The sequence below is a fragment of the Camelus ferus genome, chromosome 29, assembly GCF_009834535.1.
Source record: "Camelus ferus isolate YT-003-E chromosome 29, BCGSAC_Cfer_1.0, whole genome shotgun sequence".
NCBI lineage: Eukaryota > Metazoa > Chordata > Mammalia > Artiodactyla > Camelidae > Camelus > Camelus ferus.
The window spans coordinates 28,003,337-28,023,915 of NC_045724.1; the positions used below are offsets into that span (position 1 = coordinate 28,003,337).

The following is a 20,579-nucleotide window of genomic DNA, read 5'->3' on the forward strand; positions in this document are numbered from 1 at the left end:
TCCAGCTGTGAAGTTAAGTGACAGTAAGTAAACCCAAGTAACTGCAAGTCCTGTGAGCACCAACAGAGGGCACAGAAAGGCCGGGGGAAGGACAGAGAGAGGGGGGAGGGGCAGCGCGGGAAATAAACACCGGGTCACAACAGGCCTGCATCCATCAGTGCACGACGCACAACCACCTCCCAGACGTGAGACCTCACAGCACAAAGCGGTGGAAACCACGTTTCAGTGTGAACCACCCACAGGGAATAATTTCGCCGAGTTGTATTAAATAAATATAAACCAGACTTACTGAAGCAACATCCGTAATTCATCAGGTATTTAAATAATCTCAAAACATATAAAATTATCCTGGCACAATCACCGATGGTCAACGTGAAATTCCACTCTATTTATTTACTGGTCACAAAAGTCATAATTTAAATTCTTAGACATCAATCGAAAGGAAAACTAGGGTCTTAGCTGCCCAGCCTGTGCCCCAACAGCTGGAATCAGTATCTGTGTCTGTTCTCCAGGCCCTGCTGCAGCCTGACTGTAGGAGGGGCTGGGGGGACGGACACGGCCCAACCCTGGGGGGACAACTGGGAAGAACTCAACCAACCGGACTCAAGACTGCCCCCCGACCCCTGGACTCAGCAGCGTTCCACTTCCTCCCACGGAACAGCCCAGGCCTTCTGGTCCCTCTCAAGATTAGCACAGAAACTGAGAGTGAGCACTCAAAGAGAGCCCCACGGCAATCTGACAGGTGAATCTTTTCTAAAAAGCCCTGAGCTTGGATTTTCTCCTTCAATTTCCTAGTAATTCATTTTCATCGAACTCGGTAAAAATACTGACCCACAGCTTACTGTAACCAACCGACACTCAGTCCTGAAAAGCCTGAGAAGCCAGCTCTAGGGCACAGGGGTGCTTGCACGGGGTGGTCCCTCGGTGGAAGCTGAAAACCTGAATGCCTGGCACATGAAGAATGGAGTATTAACTAAACAGCAAGAGAGGACGATACAACACAGCACGACACAGCACGGATGAAACTCAAAATTCCCTGAGGCATCAAACACGGTACAACACGGGGACACCGACGTGTGCGGTAAAACCATGCAGCCACGTGTGGAAGCGACAAACACCAAGTCTGCAGTGGGGTGGCTCTGAGGGACAGGTACACACAGAGGGAACTAGTCATAATGCAGCCTTCCTTTAAAAAAAAAAGAAAAGAAAGAAAAAGACGCTGCAAGTAAGACCAGGATGTAGTCAGATCTGACACGGAGGGCGCTGGTTATATCATCCGCTAAGGCTTGTCTGCTGTGTGAGAAACAATCCTTTTAAGACACCAGAAGTAAAAACAAAGAGAAAAAATGATAATTTACAGCAGCCGCTACAAAGAGAAAGAATAAAAGAGTGACTAACAGAGTAACAAAGGGACAAAACTGGGACCAGGGACTCAGGAAAGACTTCTCTGAGAAAGCGCTGCTCACAGAGCCGGGAAGGATCCGTCGGGACTGGCCAGCGTGGAGGAGATGTCCACACAGGACGGACAGAAAGTGCAAAGGCCCTGAGGCCAAAAGGAAAGGGTGCAGGCAGTGAGACCCATGTGCCCCCAGTGAGCCACAAGGAGGGGCGGGCACCCTGTGGCTGAAGCCACCTCAGGGGCAACAGGACACATGTGCGTTTTGCAAAGGTCCCTCTGACTGCTTGCTTTGCAAAGACTGGAGAGGGTGAAAAGGTAGAATCAGAGAGGTTGTGCAGGGGCCAGACGAGAGACAATGGCCAGCACCCCATCAGCGGCAACGTAAACAGACAAGCAAGACTTGACCCAAGTTCCATTTTCAACGAAGACTGACAGGACTCTCGATTGAGCCCGGGGGGCCGGGGGGCAGAGGAAGCGGCAGGATGTCCCACATGGACAAGAAGCCCACGAGAGCAGGTGACTCGGCAGGGGCGGGTCTGACATCTAATCGTGGGTTTCCTAGTTCCCACAACAGTGCAGAGCCCACCACGAATTACTTCATCTGCAGAGTCTGTCATGTGACGACGAAGCAGCAGCTGAGAACAGGTGCTCCTGGGAGAGAAGCCCAAGGAAAACGTCCTCATAGAGCAGAGCTGTGCGTCACGAAAGCAGCTCCCCGAACAACAGCCTTTCTGTAAACTCAGTGTCTCACAACTCTGCTTCTGCCCCCTCCTAACGTTGCCTGACACAGAGACCGCTAAGGATGCGCACCGTAATGCCTAGAGCAACCACTGCAGCACAGGAACAACAACGCCGGTCAAGAACTGCCATTTCAAAAGTAGGCCAAAAATGAGAAACACGTGGAAAAAACAGAAACCACAAAATAAGATAAGTTATTTAAACGTGAACGTATCAGCATATGGCACGAAAAACCTCAGTGGGTAAACTACACGCCGGACAGACTGGCAAGAGGACTCTGCGGTTAGGGAGGGGCCTGGGAGGTCTGGGCCAAGCCTCCAACGACCCTCCTGCAATCAGCGTCATGCTTTCCTCCAGGGCACCCAGCAGACAGAGGCCAGCCCACCAGGGCCAGTTTGGGGCCTGTGTACGAGGCTAGGACGCAGGCTGGCGGGCAGTGGGGTGTGCGCCCTCCACAACCGAGCGCGCTAAGGATGAGCGCGGGGCGGCGGGGCCAGGGTCCTCCCCGCTGGAGCGAGACCCACGAACATGGGAGAACGGACTCTGGAACAGGGACTGCAGTGTCGGGACGGCCTGGAGGTACCGGTGTGAATGCACGGCTCTGGATGGAGGCTGTGGGTGGACGGGGGTGGGTGAGGAGGACAGGTGTACATGTGCACACACGGTGGGAGGCGAGTAAAAGCACGAAGAGAGTGAGAGAGTGTAAAACATCTCAGGATGCTGCTGGGGGAGGGCATGCGGGCCAGGCTGAAGAAACGCATGCAGAACCTAAGGACACTGATGGCACTGCTCCTGAGACGGCATCATCCGCACCACTATCACCGGGTCCCTCCGCACGTCAGGGCACTCTCAACGCAGCATCCCAAGAGCCAGCACTTCATGTCCTTGCCGTGAACCAAACACCGCACCAGAAATGAGGCTATTTCCACTAGCTTCCCTGTGTGAATCAGGGAGTGTCGTTTTGATTCATTTGCTTTAAACAGACGACCATGCTCAACCACAATGTCTGCTCCTACAGACCTACTTGTTCCTCAAAGAAAAGCCTCCTCCTCATGAATATTCATCCTTTTACTCTCACCAAATGTACCTTAGCCCTAAAGAAAAATAACACCCAAAGAGAAATAATGATCATCTTCTCACCAGTAAGGATTCCCCTGGACCGTGACTACTGAAGTGGTTAATAGAACCCTAAGGGAAGGGCTGCACATACCTAGATTGGCACGTGAAGGATTCTAAGCACAGGCAGGTTCATGAGAGGAAAGTGTAAGATAAACATCTTTAGACTTTCAGGTGAACTAAGATCCTTAAAAAAAAAACCCTTCCTCTTGACTATATATTAATAGGCTACATGAGAATAAAAGGATAACTTTAACTTACCATTCCACTGGAATTATTTATTCCATTCATATTAATTTTGGTTACAAATCTAACTGATGGAGGAGCTTCTGGGTATTTAGGTCCACATTCTACTTTCAGGCTATATATTCTGTTTTCATAATTTGTCTGCAAGGCAAAAATAATAATAATATTCAAATGCTAATAAAGAAAGTTCAATATAAATGTACTTGATATCATGTGTATGATCAAGAATTTACTTGTCTAAAAATTTATATGATGCAAATGGTTAGGAAAAAATGCAGCAATCATACTTAAAATTAGAAATTTTATAAAATTAAAATAATTCTACAAAGTAATATCAAAATGATCAGAACTTGCTTTTGTGGTATAAACAATGTCTGTAACGAATTAAAAGGAAAAACAAATCACTTAAATTCAGATTTTACTAAAAAGTGTACCTTGTAGCTTGACTTGTGTCACATACATAAAGGTCCCCATTTGTCCAGGTCCCTCTATTAATTATTAATAATGCTTCCTTCTGTTCCCATAGGGGTCTGGCTGGACAATAAACCATGATTACCCCACTTGCACAGCAGTCAGTACCTTCTAGCAAAAGGGAAGGCACCGTACCACACCACCTTACAGCACGAACACAGCTAATGCATGCCTCTTATTAGCTAATTTACATTCTTACTTCACTGTGTGGGTCATTATCTAATGCAGATAGACAATAGCCAACTTTAATGTTTCTGTCTCATTTTAAAATAAGGCTTCGTAATCGAGAAGCCAAACACCCCCACACCGCAAACCCGCCGTTTTAAAGCCACTGGACTTCACGCTTCTCCCTTTTTCAGGGCTTATTTTCATGCCTATAATTACCTCTTTCATCCTCATGGCTTCTGCTCATTTGGTAAACTAATCAGTGCACAATTAAAACAAGAAAGTAAAAAAATCAATGAAAGCAACAAACTGAGTACCTGCTGGTTCCTAGACAAGCCCGGGGGAAAAGCAGCTAAGCAGCACGGGCTTCACTTTCCCACACTGATCCACAGCTTCTCTCCCAAAGTAAGAGCTCGCCCAAGCGGAGGTCAGATCGGAGTCTTTAAACTACCGTAATTTAAAGTGTATGCAACAATCTTGTATGTGTGTCATTAAATATTTTAGAATTTTATACAAGAGACAGCTGTACGAAACTCATCCAAATGTACTAGCAAAAGTCTATTATTAATATGCCCAGCACTTGGACAGGTTTGAAAAGGGTTAAACCCAGATGATCTCAAGGAAATCCTCTAGGCTGTGGTTCTCCAACAGGACACACATCAGCTTCTTTAGATAACCTGAATTAAAAGTAACAGTAATAATCCCAGAGAAATCCCATGATGTTAAAAATACTCAACGTACACAGAAGCCATCAGAACTCTCATATTTTGTTGGGTGTACAGAGTGGTATAACCATTTTGGGAACAATCTGGCATCTCTTACCAAGAAAAATAAGCATACACCTCCCCTACGATGTGGCAATTCCAATCCCAGGCATTTTATCCAAGAGACATGGAAACAAACCTAGGTTCACAAGAAGACTTGTAATCATGGCAGCTTTATTTGGAGAGTATCGTGAACAGGACTGATAAGCACACGATGGTGCAGCCACACTGTGAGATACCACTCAGTGATAAAAGGAAACACGCTGCCACGCGTCCTGTGTGGGAACAGTAGAGCTGAACCTGAGGCGTCCCGCTGAGTCCGAAGCAGCAGATTCTAAGCACACAGGCGGCACGACCCCCACCAAGTCCTGCACCAGGGAAGACTACCCTGGGGCACAGGAAGCAGCGGGGGTGGGGGTGCAGGGAATTTCTGGGGTGACAAGAACACTCTGTATCTTGATAGGGGTGTGGGTAGTAACAAGGTGCATTTGTCCAAACTCATGGTAAGATCTACGCATTTCACTATATGTAAATTATACCTCGATTTTTTTTTCCAAATAGAAAACCTCTAACTTAGCCTACAATGCTTAAACATCCTAACTTCTGACACCTTGGATTAATTTTATCGCCTCTGAATTTTAAATTAACAGCCAAGTCTTTCTGTAATTTAACGAAAGAGAAAGATAAAATAGAACAGAGAGTAGTAAAAGGAACTAATGTTTATCAATTATGCACTGTAGTCAGATACTCTCTTATTGTCTAATTATTAATTCATTTAATTCTCTAAACGTCTACAGACAGGTCTAGTACCTCCAGTTACATGTAAGGAAACTTGGGCAAGTTACTAAACCTCTGATGCTAAAAATATTGCTTCAGAAAATTTCACACACAAACATATGGAAAAACAAAGCTGCCAATTATATAAATCCAAATAAATACTAGAATAACATTAAAAACTGATATCCTAATAACACGTGAAAAGTGAGAAACAACTAACCAAGTAATAATGTTAAGGTGAGAATTCTATTATCCTAACTGGGCGTAGATACCTGAAGCTGGGGACAAAACCGTCCTAAATGTTCTGGCACCTTCGGAAGGAAACAACAACTAAGCCGAAGTGTGGCCCCTGCAGGTCTTGTTAAAAGGCAGCTGGGTGAGCGCTGGGACCACTCACCTTGGCCCAGCCCCACGCGCCTCACTGGGGGTGACACAAAGCAGAGGTGTCGGGCAGGGGCCAGTCTGGCCGGAAGGGTGCAGGGTCTCTCCAGCTGTGCCCTCCTGCACCACAGGAAGAGGGGTGCCCCAAAACTACCACCCCCCCACCCAGAGAGAGGAGGCCCCAGCAAGAGAAGCCCCAGGGGGGCGGCAGCCAGGAGTATCCTGTCTCGGGCCCCTGGGAACAGACCCATCCCCAACCCTATGCTACAACAGCCCTGGCCCCCACTGGGCACAGCGGGACCCAGGAGCTTCCTGTGTTCAGTGACACCAGAAAAGGTAGCCAGCTCGGGGGTTCTGCTGGTGACCCCAACTGAGTGAGAGACATTTGGGACTTAGGCTGTGGGACAGCCCACAAAATCACTGAGGCACTCGTACACAAAACACTCAAAGTTTAAAGTCCACTAGAGGTAATGGCTGGAGAAAAACTAAATCTAAATAATTTTAAATTTATACTCCGCCAGGTTGAGACTGTCCAACTTCAAGTTATTCATTAAGTAAGAATATTCATAAATTATAAGCACCTTTTTTTCCTTTTACCAGACCATGGTGATGATGTTCACAGGCAGTGAAAATCAAGGTTTTCATTACAAATACCAAGTTATAAAACATCAAGAATTCTAACCGCCAGTATTATATTTCCTTCCTCACATGTCTCATGGAAAAATGAGAGCCGTGGGAGGAAGAGAGAGTTTGTTAGTCTGGTTGAGTGCACAAATTTTGCAAAGGAATACCAGAAAATATAAAACATACATTAACTGATTCTGTAAAGCTAACATTGCTAATTACCTGGCCATTTTTCTTTTGTAAAAATCAAGAGGAAATCTAAATCACACCCAGCGGCAAAACAGCGAAATGCTCCCAACACAGGTAGCAAACAGTACACAAAACCAAAAACAAAAAAAGAATTTCAAATTGTGTTCTAACAAGTAAAAAACATCATAAAAGACATTATTTCAAAGACTCACTGCAAGGTGTGCAGCAAAGGGGCCTCTGAATAAGGAATGCAATGTAGGAAAAAGCTTCTCAATCTGAAAAAGACTGAGTAAAAGTAAGTCATAAACTTGAGAAAGACCTAAGCGTAAAAGACAATAGGTCTGCTGCCAGCAATGCTAGAAAGTATGTAACAAGAATCAGCCTTTCCTATAAATTCCACAGATGAAGAGAGTTCAGAGCCAGGACGTTCACAGGCGACTCCGCTGTCAGTGGCCGAGGGAGCTGTGCACGAGACACAAACCCACTCAGACACCCTGGTTACCGCACAGCGGGTTAGTAACACGTCGTGTCGAAATACATGGTTTGCTCTTCCCAGAGACCCTCGTCTCCTCACCTTTTCTCCTCTCTATCTGGAATGTTCTCCATCCCCATCTGAAATCCTACCAGCGAGTCCTTTAAGGCTCATTCCAAAGGCAACTTCCTCCACTGTCCAGCCTTGCTGAATTATTCCAGCTAGAAGAAACACATTCTGAAGTCCCGCAGTGCACTTTGTCCGCCAAGGTTAGACTCTGTCCTCTGTATTCAGTTCTTCTCTTCTACAGACCACAAGCTCTGACAGTGGGGACCAACCCCCCTCCCCGGCCTCCGGAAAACCACACACCACACTCTCCAGAGGAAGTGCCAGCAAATGCATACAAAATACACAACAAGTGAGGGATTATCCAGTGACAGGTTATCATGTTTATTTTAGTATCAACAGCAGAAAGCAAAATGCTTACTCTAAAGTAACAATAAATAGTAATAGAAAAATATGTAATTTCCAGCACTGACCCTTGGTGGCCCAATAATCATGCCTGTCCACCTGGTAAGTGTCATGTCTTCGTCATCTTCAAGGCCCCAGCTAACCGTACCATCGCCTACTCCTTTTTGTCCTTCTTCAAGTTCTTCCAACAAGCGAAAATTACGAGGAACTTTAACTCCTATACAAGAGAACGTCAGTGTAAATGTAAAAAGCTCGTAATTATCAGGGCTACACATTTTCAAATTCAGCTTTTCCCAAATTAACCTTTACAAAGTATTTCCCCAAAAGACAAAATTCCCTTTAAAAAGCATTGTGCCCCAGAAAATGCTGAATCTAAAAGCCCTTCAAAATGGAAACACTAGAGAAAACACTGCTTACGTTAACAGCAGTACAGACCATGCATGTGAATGCCTAGTAATCAGCTTTATACTAACATGTACCAACCATTAGGGATCATTGTAAGTGATTACTTTCCATACCTGAGATTTCTGTTCCTAGCCAAGAGCACTGCATGACGAGAAAGTTCATAAAAGCTCCGTTTCACTTATGTATCCCCTCCAATGATGTTTGGAGAGTAGACTTATGCCCCACCCACCTTTAGAAATGCACTGAGAGACACTGTCTTCCAGCAGCAGCCCCACTGTGGTCTCTCGCCGGCGGCGCCCTGGTCCCGCCTGCCATGCCAGCAGCTCCCTTCCCACCTGGAGAACCCATTTCCAGGGGGGTGTAACTTTCTGGTCGATGTTTCCCCAGACTCGTTTACTGTACACTGTGTGCTATTTTAAATAAATTACCCCATTTGATCCTAAAAGCACCCAGTTTACAGTTGTGAAAACTGAAGTTTAAAGGAGTTAAGTGACCTTCCCAAGGTCGCACAGCTGTAAGTGGCAAATCCAGTATTAAAACCCTGTTCTAGACCCAAATCACTGTTAACCATTGTCACATAGAAAGCTCCCAGGCAGTGCACAGGGCCCAGGCCAGGAAGCAGACTGACCCATCCAGCTCCTGGTGCTGATGCCCCGACACGGGACCAGCACAGGTTTCTCTTCTACACAGGGAGAGAAAGCAGTTTCTACCTCACAGATCACTTAAACAAGGTAATCCATCTGAAACAGAATAAATGCTGACTGTGGAATGCTCGTTTCAGTACCCATGTCAAGCAGATTGCAAACCAACTCCTACTCCCCTCCGTCTAAGCTGTGAGAGTCCGAGCTCTCCGCACCAGCCTGAGGGCCGGCCCTGACACGTCACTCCAAGCGGCAGGTTCCTCTCCACACAGCCCTGGGCAAGCGCTCTTCCTGGGGTGTGCGGTCTCGGCCTCCACACACCCTGCTGCTGAGCACTAATGCTGAAGGAGCGTGATCCCCCTTCCCATCATGAAGTCGCTCCCCGAGAAAAACCCTCCATCTGTGTAGAACTTCGTTGCCTCCTTTTTATAAACAACTCAGTCAGATGACCTTTATGAGCTTCCAGAACTACAAAGCAAACAATGCAGATTAACGTTTCTTTTTACGTAAGTGCCGTAAAAGCGACACACCTAGCGACTGCCCAACTTTTCACCATTTCTCTGCACAGCACTTTGGGGAAACAGTTCTAAGATTAATAGAACAATTATTGGCAATGCTAACATTTGAAAGGTTATGGCAGCTAAGACTATTTTGTTTTTAAAGAATAAGACTCAAAACAAACAAAAACCAGGGAGCTCTATTTCCAAGCTCAGGGATGGACACTGGCTGCATCTCACCCGACACCGATGTCTGTGAAGAGAAAAAGCCACCAGGTGGGGCTGCTGGTCCATGAAGGCGACACGTGCGCCACGCTGCCCCGGGATCGCTGCCCCCTGAGCCCTCTCCTGTGTGCGGACATGTGGGTGTGCTGCTCATTACTGATGCTGTTTAACAGCGTCAAAGGCCTTGACCCCCTTAGTCTGGGGTCTTCATTTAAAGGGAAAAAGTAGCCCAGATACCACCCCTTTCTAAAAGATGAAACTCTTAAATTTTGTCAATTTTTTAGGCCCAGAAGAACCTCAGAGATCATCCAGCCGAAAATCTAACACTTTAGAGGAAAGGGGGTTATCACCGGGGAAAGATTAGGTGACAATCCTAAAGTCACTTCACTACTAGTTAGTTGACAAACCAAGCCCAAAACCCAAGTCTCCAGCTGTCCACTAACCAAGTCTCCTCCTTTCCACATTGCAGTAGACCCCCACCCATGAGAGGAGACCAAAAATAATATTCAAAAGCAAAACTCTGAATGCAAATAACCTAGAAAATGATTCGTTTTTAATGAATCTGAAGGCTATCAGATTCCTAATCATGCGCCCTTAATTCCCACAATACCAAAAACAAAGGCATAAAGACTGCCACCCAAAAACTAGCATGAGTCTTCTGAAATGCTGTATTTAACAAGAATAAGGATTTCCCATTTTTAATTCATAAATTTTTACCTTTTTCAGTTACGGGGGAAAAGCATAAATAAGACCATAAAAAGTAATGTATCTGTCAATCTACTGACAGAAACATAAGAAATGAAAGCAAATTTAGTATCAGTTTGCAATTAATCATCTAAATTAAGAAAGTTCTGAAATAACACTAAAAAAAAAAAGAGACAGAGAGAGAGGTCCAGGTGAATTCTAGTTCCAAATAACAGCGAACGGTCTGGGATACAAAACCCAAAAATACTTAGAAATAATTATTAACGTTTTAGTGTATTTCTTTTCAGGTTACTTCCCATACATAAAAACGTATGATTTCTATGTTTTTTCCCAGAATGAGATCATAACTCATAATTTTGTAACTTCCTCTTCACCTACTCAAAACTTCAAGGACAACACCTACAGGGATGGAGTGCCTTTCCTCCACCTTCTCTGCTCCCCAGCCCTCCTCAGCTGGTCCTCGTGACATTCGCTAAAAGCTTCACAGGGAGAAGTATTAAATCTCATCATGTAAATTTTGTTCCAACATCATCATTTCACTAAGAAAATTAAGGCTTAAATTACTAGGTTGAACCTTATGACCGAAACTGCTGATATTCATGCATCTTTTTAACCAAATGAAAGTGATTTCACAAGGTTCAACCTAACGTCACAGAGAGTGAGTGGGGGAGGCACTTCCAAAGCCCACGCTCTCAGCCATTGCTCTGCACTCAATGCATGGAGCCAGTCCTGGATGGCACTCATTTCTCTGGCTCCCGCTACAACACCCCCAACCCCTACAAATCTAACGGGACCAGGAACACATCCTGACCAGCTGTGGGGGAAGCTTTACAAAATTACTCTGAATGCTCTTAAAAAGAACCTTTCCGTATCTCACATGCTGGATGTGCTCAAAGCAAAACACTCCTGTTCAGGGACATAATATAACCATCGTTTTACGTTTTTTCAAAGTACTTCTTCTGAATGAAGGAAAACTCTTTCGAGGTATGAAGAGCAGACCCAAGACATGAAGTGACCCATTCAAGGGCATGGCAACCTACTACTGAGTCACAAATGAATCCACGTTCCTCAACACGGGACAATTCTTTCCATTACTGTACGCTGCATCTTTCAGAAAGTGAAAAAGCAGGGAGACAACAAAGCGTGCACAACCTAAAATACATATATTTCAAAAAATACTCATTGGTGAAATACACTATATAAAGAAAAACACCGTGAAGAAAGTTCCAAAATTTTAAAAGTCCAAGAAATAGGGACTTACTCTCTGACTTTGCAGTGCTTAAAATCATGTATTAACAGAAGCTTGTATAAAAGAGCTATGTGAATAATACCTTCTAATTTTTCAGAATGTTAACACTCAAATATTCGTTTGGTTTTAACATTCTTTTCTTCCTTAATGGGATGAAACAAAATTACAAAAACACTACACACAGAGGAACACACACACATTAGGCAGCAAAGCACGGGGAAACCTGATTTGGCCACATCCACCGACTTGTACATCAATTCACCTCTTCGCTCAGGAAGCCTCTGACTACCACCAGATGCAGTCACCGTGCCAGGGACTAGACACCAGGAGGAGAGGACGGTTAGAGGCAGCACAACACAACGTGAAAACTCCTCTGGGAGCACCTAGAAAGGACAAACCCCAAAAGAAGGGACGGGGAAGGTCTCCTTGAGGAGGAGACTCTTTACATACAACATAAAGAACAGAAACCTCAACAGTACTCAGGGAGACATGAATTAAATCGCAACGACATCCACCAGACTGGCAGGTGAAGACTGGCGAAGCAGCAGAGGAGGAGGCTTGCCCATCTCGGCGGGCAGAAGAGCTGCACTGCTGCTCTGGGAAGACAGCGGTGACACGCGGAGATGCCAGGGCAGCTGTGGGGGGGTCCTCCCACAGTGAAAACTTAGAAACCACGCAAGCACAGCACAGCATAACCCACGACAGACCAGTGCTGCAGGCGAAATGAGAGCGGCAGAGCTACAAGCACCCGTCAGCGCTAAAATGTTAAAACGTGGTGTTTAATGGGTGCATGGTTTCAGTCTTGCAAAGTAGCCAAAGCACAAAGGCGTTTGTGGAATATACTCCAAAGTCAGGGCAGTGATCACCTCTGGGCAGAGGGAGGGGCCTAGGTGTCCTTGGAAGGGTATCACTAATGTTTTCTCAAAAAAAACAACCTGAAGCAAGAATAATTTATTGGGGGGGAGGGTACAGCTCAAGTGGTAGAGGGCATGCTTAGCATGCACGAGGTCCTGGGTTCAATCCCCAGAACCTCCATTAAAAAAAAAAATTTAAATAAACAAACCAAATTACCCACCCCCCGCCAAAAAAACAATAATTTATTAGCATTTGAGAGAGCTCGGGGGTGGGTGCATGTGTTTCTATGCATTTTTCTAGTGTTTAGTATCTTCCTTTTGAACAGAAAAGGAAGGATAGTTCCAAAACGAGGGAGAGAACGGTAGGCAGTGTTTGGAGACGGCCGTTGAGTATAATGAGCAAAGAGCCAGAACTGCCTGAAGGACAGGTGTGCCTTCAAATTCAGAGGGTACCTGCAGCTATGAGGATGCAGGGGGGTCTGAAGCACAGACCTCGAGGAGCTGAGGCAACAAGCAAGAAGAGCATCGTTGTGACAGAGAGCAATCAGGGAAGAAAGCTTAAATGCCTTAACCAAGAAAAATGTGGTTCATTATATTCTGTAATTCTGTGATTTTCTTTATTTCTTTCCAATAACCAAAATTAAACACCAGCTACTAGCCAGGACCTGTGCGAGGCCGGAGGCCTGGCACTGACAGAGCCTGCGTGTGCATCAGGGCGGCAAGACAAAAATCAGAGCATTAGAAATGCTTAGATGAAAAAGGCAACACGAAATTTTTATAAAGTAGTAGTTCTGCTCTACCACAAAACCAGACAGATGACCCTGGGCAAACAGTGGTTTCTTCTTACACTCTGCACACCGTGATGTAAAATGTGGGACTAGTTAAGCGACATGAGGGACCTCCTGTCCACCCCAACCTGGCTTATGAGCAACACGCAAAAGCCCATCTCCAGGAGGGGAGCCCCCTGGGCTGGGGAGAAAGAAGAAAGCCTGCTGCCAGGCCTCTGCCCTCATCCCTGGGTTCAGAATCCTTGGTGCACCACGCTATTCCTAAGGCTCCTTCCAGACTTAGGGCTCTTCAGCTACGTGTGTTGGACCACTTCAGAATGTGAGACATGATCCTATCCTAAGAAGTTTTTTTTAAAAAAAAAGCAAAGGAGGAAAAGTAATAAATGTAAGTATAAAACTTTTAAGCTGATTTTTAAACCATTAAAACCCTGTAAGATCAATAACCAGCTCCACCGAACAAGCAGTAAATGGGTAATACATATTTCATAGACAAATGTGAAATACAGCTGCTAACCCAACGAGAAAATTTTAAAAACATGCAGACTAAAACAATATAACATTATTATAGTTCCATAAAGGTAAAATTAAAACCATGGTAAACACAATGACGGAAAAAGTGGAAAACTGTATTTATCCACCAATATGCGTCACTGGAAATTGATCATACCTTGCTGAAGAGGTACTTTGACAAAATATAACTAGAGTTTTTCTTTATTTTTGTTTTTATGGGGGGGTTAACTAGGTTTATTTGTTTATTTTCATCTGGAGGAGGCACTGGGATTGAACCCAGGACCTCGTGCATGCTAGGCATGTGTTCTACCACTGGAGCTATACCCTCCCCTCTTTCTTGCTTTTTTGTTTTGTGTGGGTTTTTTTGTAGAATTTTTAAACATTCATATGGTTTGACTGAAATCGCCCCCAGAACAAAGTGCGAGGAGCGCAAAGGGCCACTGGAGACTGCCGTGAACAGTTCCTCCTGCCTCTAGGCACGTGCCCCTCCTCACCAGAGACAGGCCACTTCCCTGCTTGAGAATTTGGGCTGGTCATGACACTTGTTCTGAGCACGTGGCACCAGGGATGCTGGTGCAGGTTCTGGGAAGAGCCTTTTTGGAGGCCTGGTAGCTTCTGTTTGGTCCCCTTGGAAGCCAACCACCATACACAAGTCTGACCACCCAGACACCGTCACGAGGTGAGGGAAGTCCAAACAGGTCCCCTAGAGCAGCCGCGAGGACAGAGCCGAGGCACCTGGGCAAAAGGCCCAGCCCACTGTCACGTGACATGAGACCCACAGAACCACCCAGTCGGCCCCCAAATCATAAGAATAAATGACTGTTTGAAGCCACGATGTTTTGAGGTGATTTCTCACACAGCAGTAGATAACTGAAGGAGTAAAGGACAGGTGGAAAAGTAATCAGGACGAAAATGTTCAGCAGTATAAAAACGTAAGAGGCCCACTGGCATACATTCAGTAAACCACGTCACATACTTAAAACAGCATATAATACCATCTTTAAGTACATGAATTACATTAACTGTGTAAGTGAAAAAACAGGTCTACTAGCAACACATACCCCTTGACCATAATTACCAAAGCTTTCAACATACCTCAGTATAGACCCAAAGATAACCTGCAACTGATGCTGCAAACTCACTGGGCCTTTTTACCTTATAAAGATATCAACAGCACATTTCAGCGTAGTACCAGAAGCAACGACGGCGTTCTGTGCTGCCTCCGCACCGCCCTCTACCCTGGACTGCACACACTGCTTCCTCCCAGCACACCCAGGAACTCCCAGTGTTGGCTGTGAACACTCCGTCAAGGAGCAATGCCGAAATCATTAATTCCCATCCCAGATCTTGACTCAAAATAAATTCTGTTCCACAATCCTAAATGGGCCATCACCCCCACTGACTATTTCAAAAAAGCACTTAAAACCCTAACCTAGACACCATCACTGAAAATGACGTCAGAAATGTCAAGAACATACAACTACAGACATGAAGGCGTATGACTTACATCAACATTGATCACAACTGAATTATAACTTCAGATTCTGTGAATTTATACAAGTTTTGATTTAATAATAAAAATTATATTTACATATAACTCACAGAAAAAATCAGTATATAATGGTCTTCTGATATGAAGGCTTATCGAGTACAGCAATTTTAACTTTTGTCTCTAAAACAAATATTGCAAAAAATGACTGAGGTTAAAAATTATCTCAATAGAATACATTTAAGTTTAAATTTATAACAAATTGCTTAATATTCAATTAATAAATGAGAAAACATGTTAATATGTTTGTAAAACCCAGTATTTTAAAATCTGGTATGTAGTCACCTCACTGACAGCTTTTTAACAATTTTTAAATATTGCCTTTCATCAAATCTTAGATGGCATCAACTATATGATGAATTTTTCAATTTTCTTTTTTAATCATAATTTTAAAAACTTTAAAAACACTGCCAATTAAACTATAGGACACAAATTCATTTCAGACACTAAAATGTTTTAGAATTGATGAAACATGATAGAAAAGATAAACCTGAAGAAAAATCTCAAGTTAAATGCTGTATAGCTGAAGCATCTGTGCTATGCCTTCTGAAGTAGAAAAACCTTTGGGTTAGAGGATTGCAAAGTACTTCATCCCGTGTTTTGGAGGCATCACTACAGCAGACTGCGAGTTGTGCTCCTGGGACTCCAGGTTACAGCCAAAGCCACCCTGCCCAGCCACTCCCCCACACTTGGCAACTATTCTTACAGTCAACGGGCTGTGCACCAACTCGGACAAGGAGAACACAGGCCACTTCCTGAGTTTATTCAATGAATGTATCTGAGCACAAAATACTCCTTTAGTCCTGCTTCACTTCAGAAAAGTAAACTAAAAGGAAAAATTATGAGTGAAACATTGTAATATACAAAGGGGGAAAGCTAGATTTGACTTAACTCATCTATTTCCTTATTATTAAATCACTTACATGGAAACTGTACCATAAGAAATGACAGCACCACAAAAGGCACTCAGTAAATACGTGGGACTTTACGGAGATGTTTACTTTCAGCCTCTGTCAATATTTACGGGCCCGTCCTGAGCAGGTGCTGCTGACATGAACATACCCCTTCAACTGGGCAGTGGCGGGGGGTGGGGGGGGCGAGAAGAGAACCGTGTAGGCAGGTGCATTCAAATGCAACGAGCTGACACCAAAGAACCTGCTGGACACCTTACAGATACCCCAACGAGACAGACAAACCAGAGGGAACACACAAGTTACTTAAATTCTCCAGGAAAGCTGCTAACAACGTCTACTTCAGAACTAAGAAGGAATGTTTCCCTTAGAATAAACCAGGGAGTGGAAGAAAGTCAGTCAACTACAGCAGCCTCTGGTTCCTCTCTAGCATGGATTTCCGAGGGAAGTGAGGACCCTGGGGAAGATGTGAGGTCTTCCTCTGATGGAGACCACGCACCCACTCACTCGAGTGTGTGAGGCTCTCCTGTGCCTCTGGGAGCTGCAACTGGAGACGACGTAAACTTCCCTCCAGGTCGCTTCTGGTAGGGTAAACACTCTACAAAATGAAAACCTTTTCAGTAACTTAACTGTATCCTCTCAGGTAACAGTCACATCAACAGCGCTTAGTAAACCACACCTGATAATCTAGGCGGCAGCTGACAACAGCATGAACGACAGACAGCACACCAAGCTCTACTGCTTGTACTTTTCAGTAACATTCGGTGGCTAGGCTGAAAAGTCTGTGGCATACTTCCAGTACTTACAAAGAATATACTGCTTGAAGCATGCCTGCTATCTGGCTGCATAACCGTTAATGTAAGGTTAAACCTCTCACCTGGCAAGGCAGGGTTTAGACCCCTACCCTCTGTCACGTGTTCATCATGTAAAATAGCCCTGACCTGGTCATCAGAACCATCAGTTAGAACACGAATGGCAAACCTCTTCTGCTGCTACTCCCAACGTCTGCCCACATCCACACAGCTCCATCCTGCAGACGGAGAAAACAAGCAAAATCATACTGCCCGAACTTCCCATAGAAAGGATGGGTAAGTAAGGCTCAGAAGACCTGGAGGCACACCGAGCATGGCACAGTAACCTCCTAGGCAGCAGAGGAATTAAAACACTGCTAACCAAGTTTCCAGGACACATAATACTGACCACTGCTGAAAAAGGTAATTAGGTTTTATTTTGGTTTCGTTTTCAACCCAGATGCCTTACATAGACCTACCATCAAAGAAAAAAATACTCCATTTTTTTTCTGAGCCCTTCATAACTTAGAAGACATTTTATGGGGGTGGGTATAGCTCAGTGGTAGAGCTCATGCTTAGCATGCACAAGTTCCTGGGTTCAATCCCCAGCACTTCCTCCAAGTATAAGTAAACTTAAAAAATCTAACTACCTCCCCCCCAATAAAACTAACAAAAAAAAAAGGCAACAACAACAAAAAGACATTTTACAATCACCTGCATTCAGAAACGAGACCTCCACTGTAATAGTAGTATAATTAAGTGGTAAGAAAAATTTTTTAATGTTTCACATTACAGTATATCCTGCATGCGATCCGATCCTGGGACGGAAAATGCACATGAGGTAAAAACTAAAGAAACCTGAACACATTTAGTTAATGATAAATGTGTCAAGACTGGCTCATTAATTCTGACGAATGCCCCATACTAACGTCAGATGTGAACAACCGGGAATTGAATACAAGGTGCACGAGAACTCTCTGCACTACCTTCACGATCTTTCTGTAAATCTAAAACTATTCAAAAATTAAAAATTTATTTTATGTACTGCACATACTTTTTTAACATTAATTCTTGTGTTAGTGCCGGGATATAATCAAATTTTTGAATCACAAGTACTAAATACACTAATAAATTTCTATTCCCTAGAGTAATGTTTCTTAAGCTGTGTCATGTGAAACCATCTTGCCCCACAGGTGACTGTGTCTTGGGAAAGGGGAACTTAGCCATTAGATTCTCCACCACAGCCCTGCTTTCAACCATGAACCATTTAAGAGTCTGAAACAAGGTTTCTGCTGGGAAGTGAAGTATGAAAGCCACTCTCAAGCCTAAAAGGGAGTAAAATTCCTAAATTCAGGATTATTCCAAAAATCATAGTTCCTCATGATGGAAAAAGGCACTAGATTGAGTAAAAGAAAAAAAAAACTTGGATTCTGATCTTGACTCTGTTACTAGACAACTACGTAAAACCCTGTATTTCCTCGGGCCTCAGTTTTCTCATCTGCAAAACAAGAGGACTGGCTGGTAGGGCAGAGTGCGTTTCAGCTCAGAAGTCTCAGTCTAATTAGAGTCCCCCTCCCCAGTTTTTCCTCCAGTGAAAAGGGTAAAAGCATGTGACTTAAGATGACACACAATAAAAAATGTCTGAATAAAGATCAAAAAATATTTGCCAGGTGTTTTTCCTTTTTGGCCTATCAAACAATTATTTATCAAGATTAAATAAAAAACATGTACAGGACATCTATCTAGCTCACCTAATTTTAAATTTCACAACTACACAGGTACTCTTTCCCTCCCATGCTACCAGAAGCAAACAAAAGTATAGCTAATAGAAAGTATAATTTTAAAATAGTTTCAAAACATAGTCCAAAATTGCTTCTGCACTCCTTTCTCCCCCAGTTGGAGAATACTGTCAATGATATAAAGTACACAAAATGAGTAAGTGGGATATGAAATTGACCAGGGGGGGTTTTAGCAACAGTTTCAAAACAAATCTCAGTGGTTTAAGAAAACATCAATTAACTGCCTAAAATATATTTTTTAACTGTGCTAAGGTATCAAATTTTATAAATCTAAAATCAGTGTAAATGTAACAATTAGATACCTGAAATATAAACTACAAAATGCAAGATTCCAATGTACAATAAATATACTAATAATCAGTAACTTTTTATAGTTTATATTCAACTTCCAAGACTGACTATATGTGGTTAAAGTATCTGCCATTAACATAATCTAATCTTCTCAAAATATTTCTACACTCTCTTATATGTACAATATTAGAGGGGGAAAAACATGTTTAAATAAAAAATGAAATCCACAAAGTGAAAATTATCAAATTAAAATATACCACTTCATCACTACATTTTCAAGAGCCTATAGGTAGGTACTAAGCACAACTCTAAAGGACATGGCCCCATTCACAAGCACAGTTCGATTTCAAACAGCAGGGTCAGTAATTAAAATTTTATTACTAAAATGTCACTCTTTAAATTATCCATGCTTTACTAATTGGTTCTGACCTCAAGTATACCGAAATACTTCCCCAACGCTAAAACTGTTCAAGATCTTACTCCAACAACTGTAAGTAATGAAAAACGAATCTAAAAGACACAATTTTTCATTAAAATGGATGTAGAATGGTTATTACCTTGAAAGTATCAAACAATATACCCTGAAGCCTTCCATTTTAGCGCCTATAGAATTGAAAATTCGTTTTATTATGCAACGATGGCATAAAATATGACACTATTCTATAATCTGGTTTAAACAATAAGGATAAATGAAAGATCATATGTATTAACATTTTAAAGCTATAAAACAGCCTTTTAAACTTCACACCTTTTAACGGTCAAATTCCTAACACCTCAGTGTTAATACTTGAAGTCTGTATTCATAGGAAACCGAAATTGTGTTCAGCACGACACAGCAGTTGAACAGCTAATCTAAGAAGTCGCTTTTTCTTCAATTAGCTTCCACCTCGCTCTGCGCTTTTACTCTGCACCGCAGTTTTTGACTCAAATAAACAGCAAGACACACTCAGGTAAGAACGGTCCGGTCCGCCTCCGCCCACATCAAGGCGAGTCGGGGGATGGGATCCGCTCCATCCAGGACCCCACGCGAGCCCTTCAGCACCCAGGTGGACGCGGCCCGCCCCGGGCTCCTCTCCTCGCTCCCACACCGCCCGCGGGACCCCGCCCGCCCCCGCCCGCCGGCCCCCGGCCAAGCCTGGCCCCCGAGCGCGCGGCCGACGGACGGGCACGACCGCCGCCCCGACGGCCGCGCGAATCCTCCCTGCTCCCCGCTGCGCTCCGCGGGGAGCCCGGCGGCAGAGAGGCAGGATTCTGGCTTCTCCCACACGGCCAGGCCGGCCGCCAGCGGCAGGCGGAGGCGCAGCGCGGGTCGGGGTGGGAAAGCAGGCGGCCGGCCGGTAACCGACCTGTGGAGACGGCCATCTTCTCCTGCAGCCGGACGCACCGCACGCACGCACGCGACGTTCGCGCCACTTCCGGGAGCGCCGCCGCCCGCCCCGCGGCTTCCGGCCGGCGGCTTCCGGCGCGTCGCCGCAGACTCGCCTGGCGGCTTCCGGCTTCCCGAGACGCAGCCGCTAGTGCAGAGTAAGAGGGTTGAAGGAAGAGCTCGGG

At 44.4% G+C, this 20,579-nt stretch overlaps 1 protein-coding gene across 3 annotated transcripts in view; it reads right to left on the minus strand.

The window, feature by feature from the left end:
• Window positions 1-20,526, minus strand: part of UBE2V2 (ubiquitin conjugating enzyme E2 V2) — a 33,329-nt gene extending 12,803 nt beyond the window's left edge. The window contains exons 1-4 of one of the 3 annotated variants that reach the window (XM_032470090.1): window positions 20,375-20,410; window positions 17,129-17,177; window positions 7,882-8,030; window positions 3,515-3,640 (exon numbers count right to left, since the gene is read on the minus strand). In XM_032470090.1, coding sequence (XP_032325981.1) covers window positions 3,515-3,640; window positions 7,882-8,030; window positions 17,129-17,162 — 309 coding nt within the window. In that variant the 5' untranslated portion in view covers window positions 17,163-17,177; window positions 20,375-20,410. Of the gene's footprint in view, window positions 1-3,514; window positions 3,641-7,881; window positions 8,031-17,024; window positions 17,178-20,374 lie in introns of those variants that run through there. The other 2 variants (XM_032470091.1, XM_014552180.2) reach the window with 2 other exon arrangements.
• Between the last annotated feature and the right edge of the window lie 53 nt (window positions 20,527-20,579).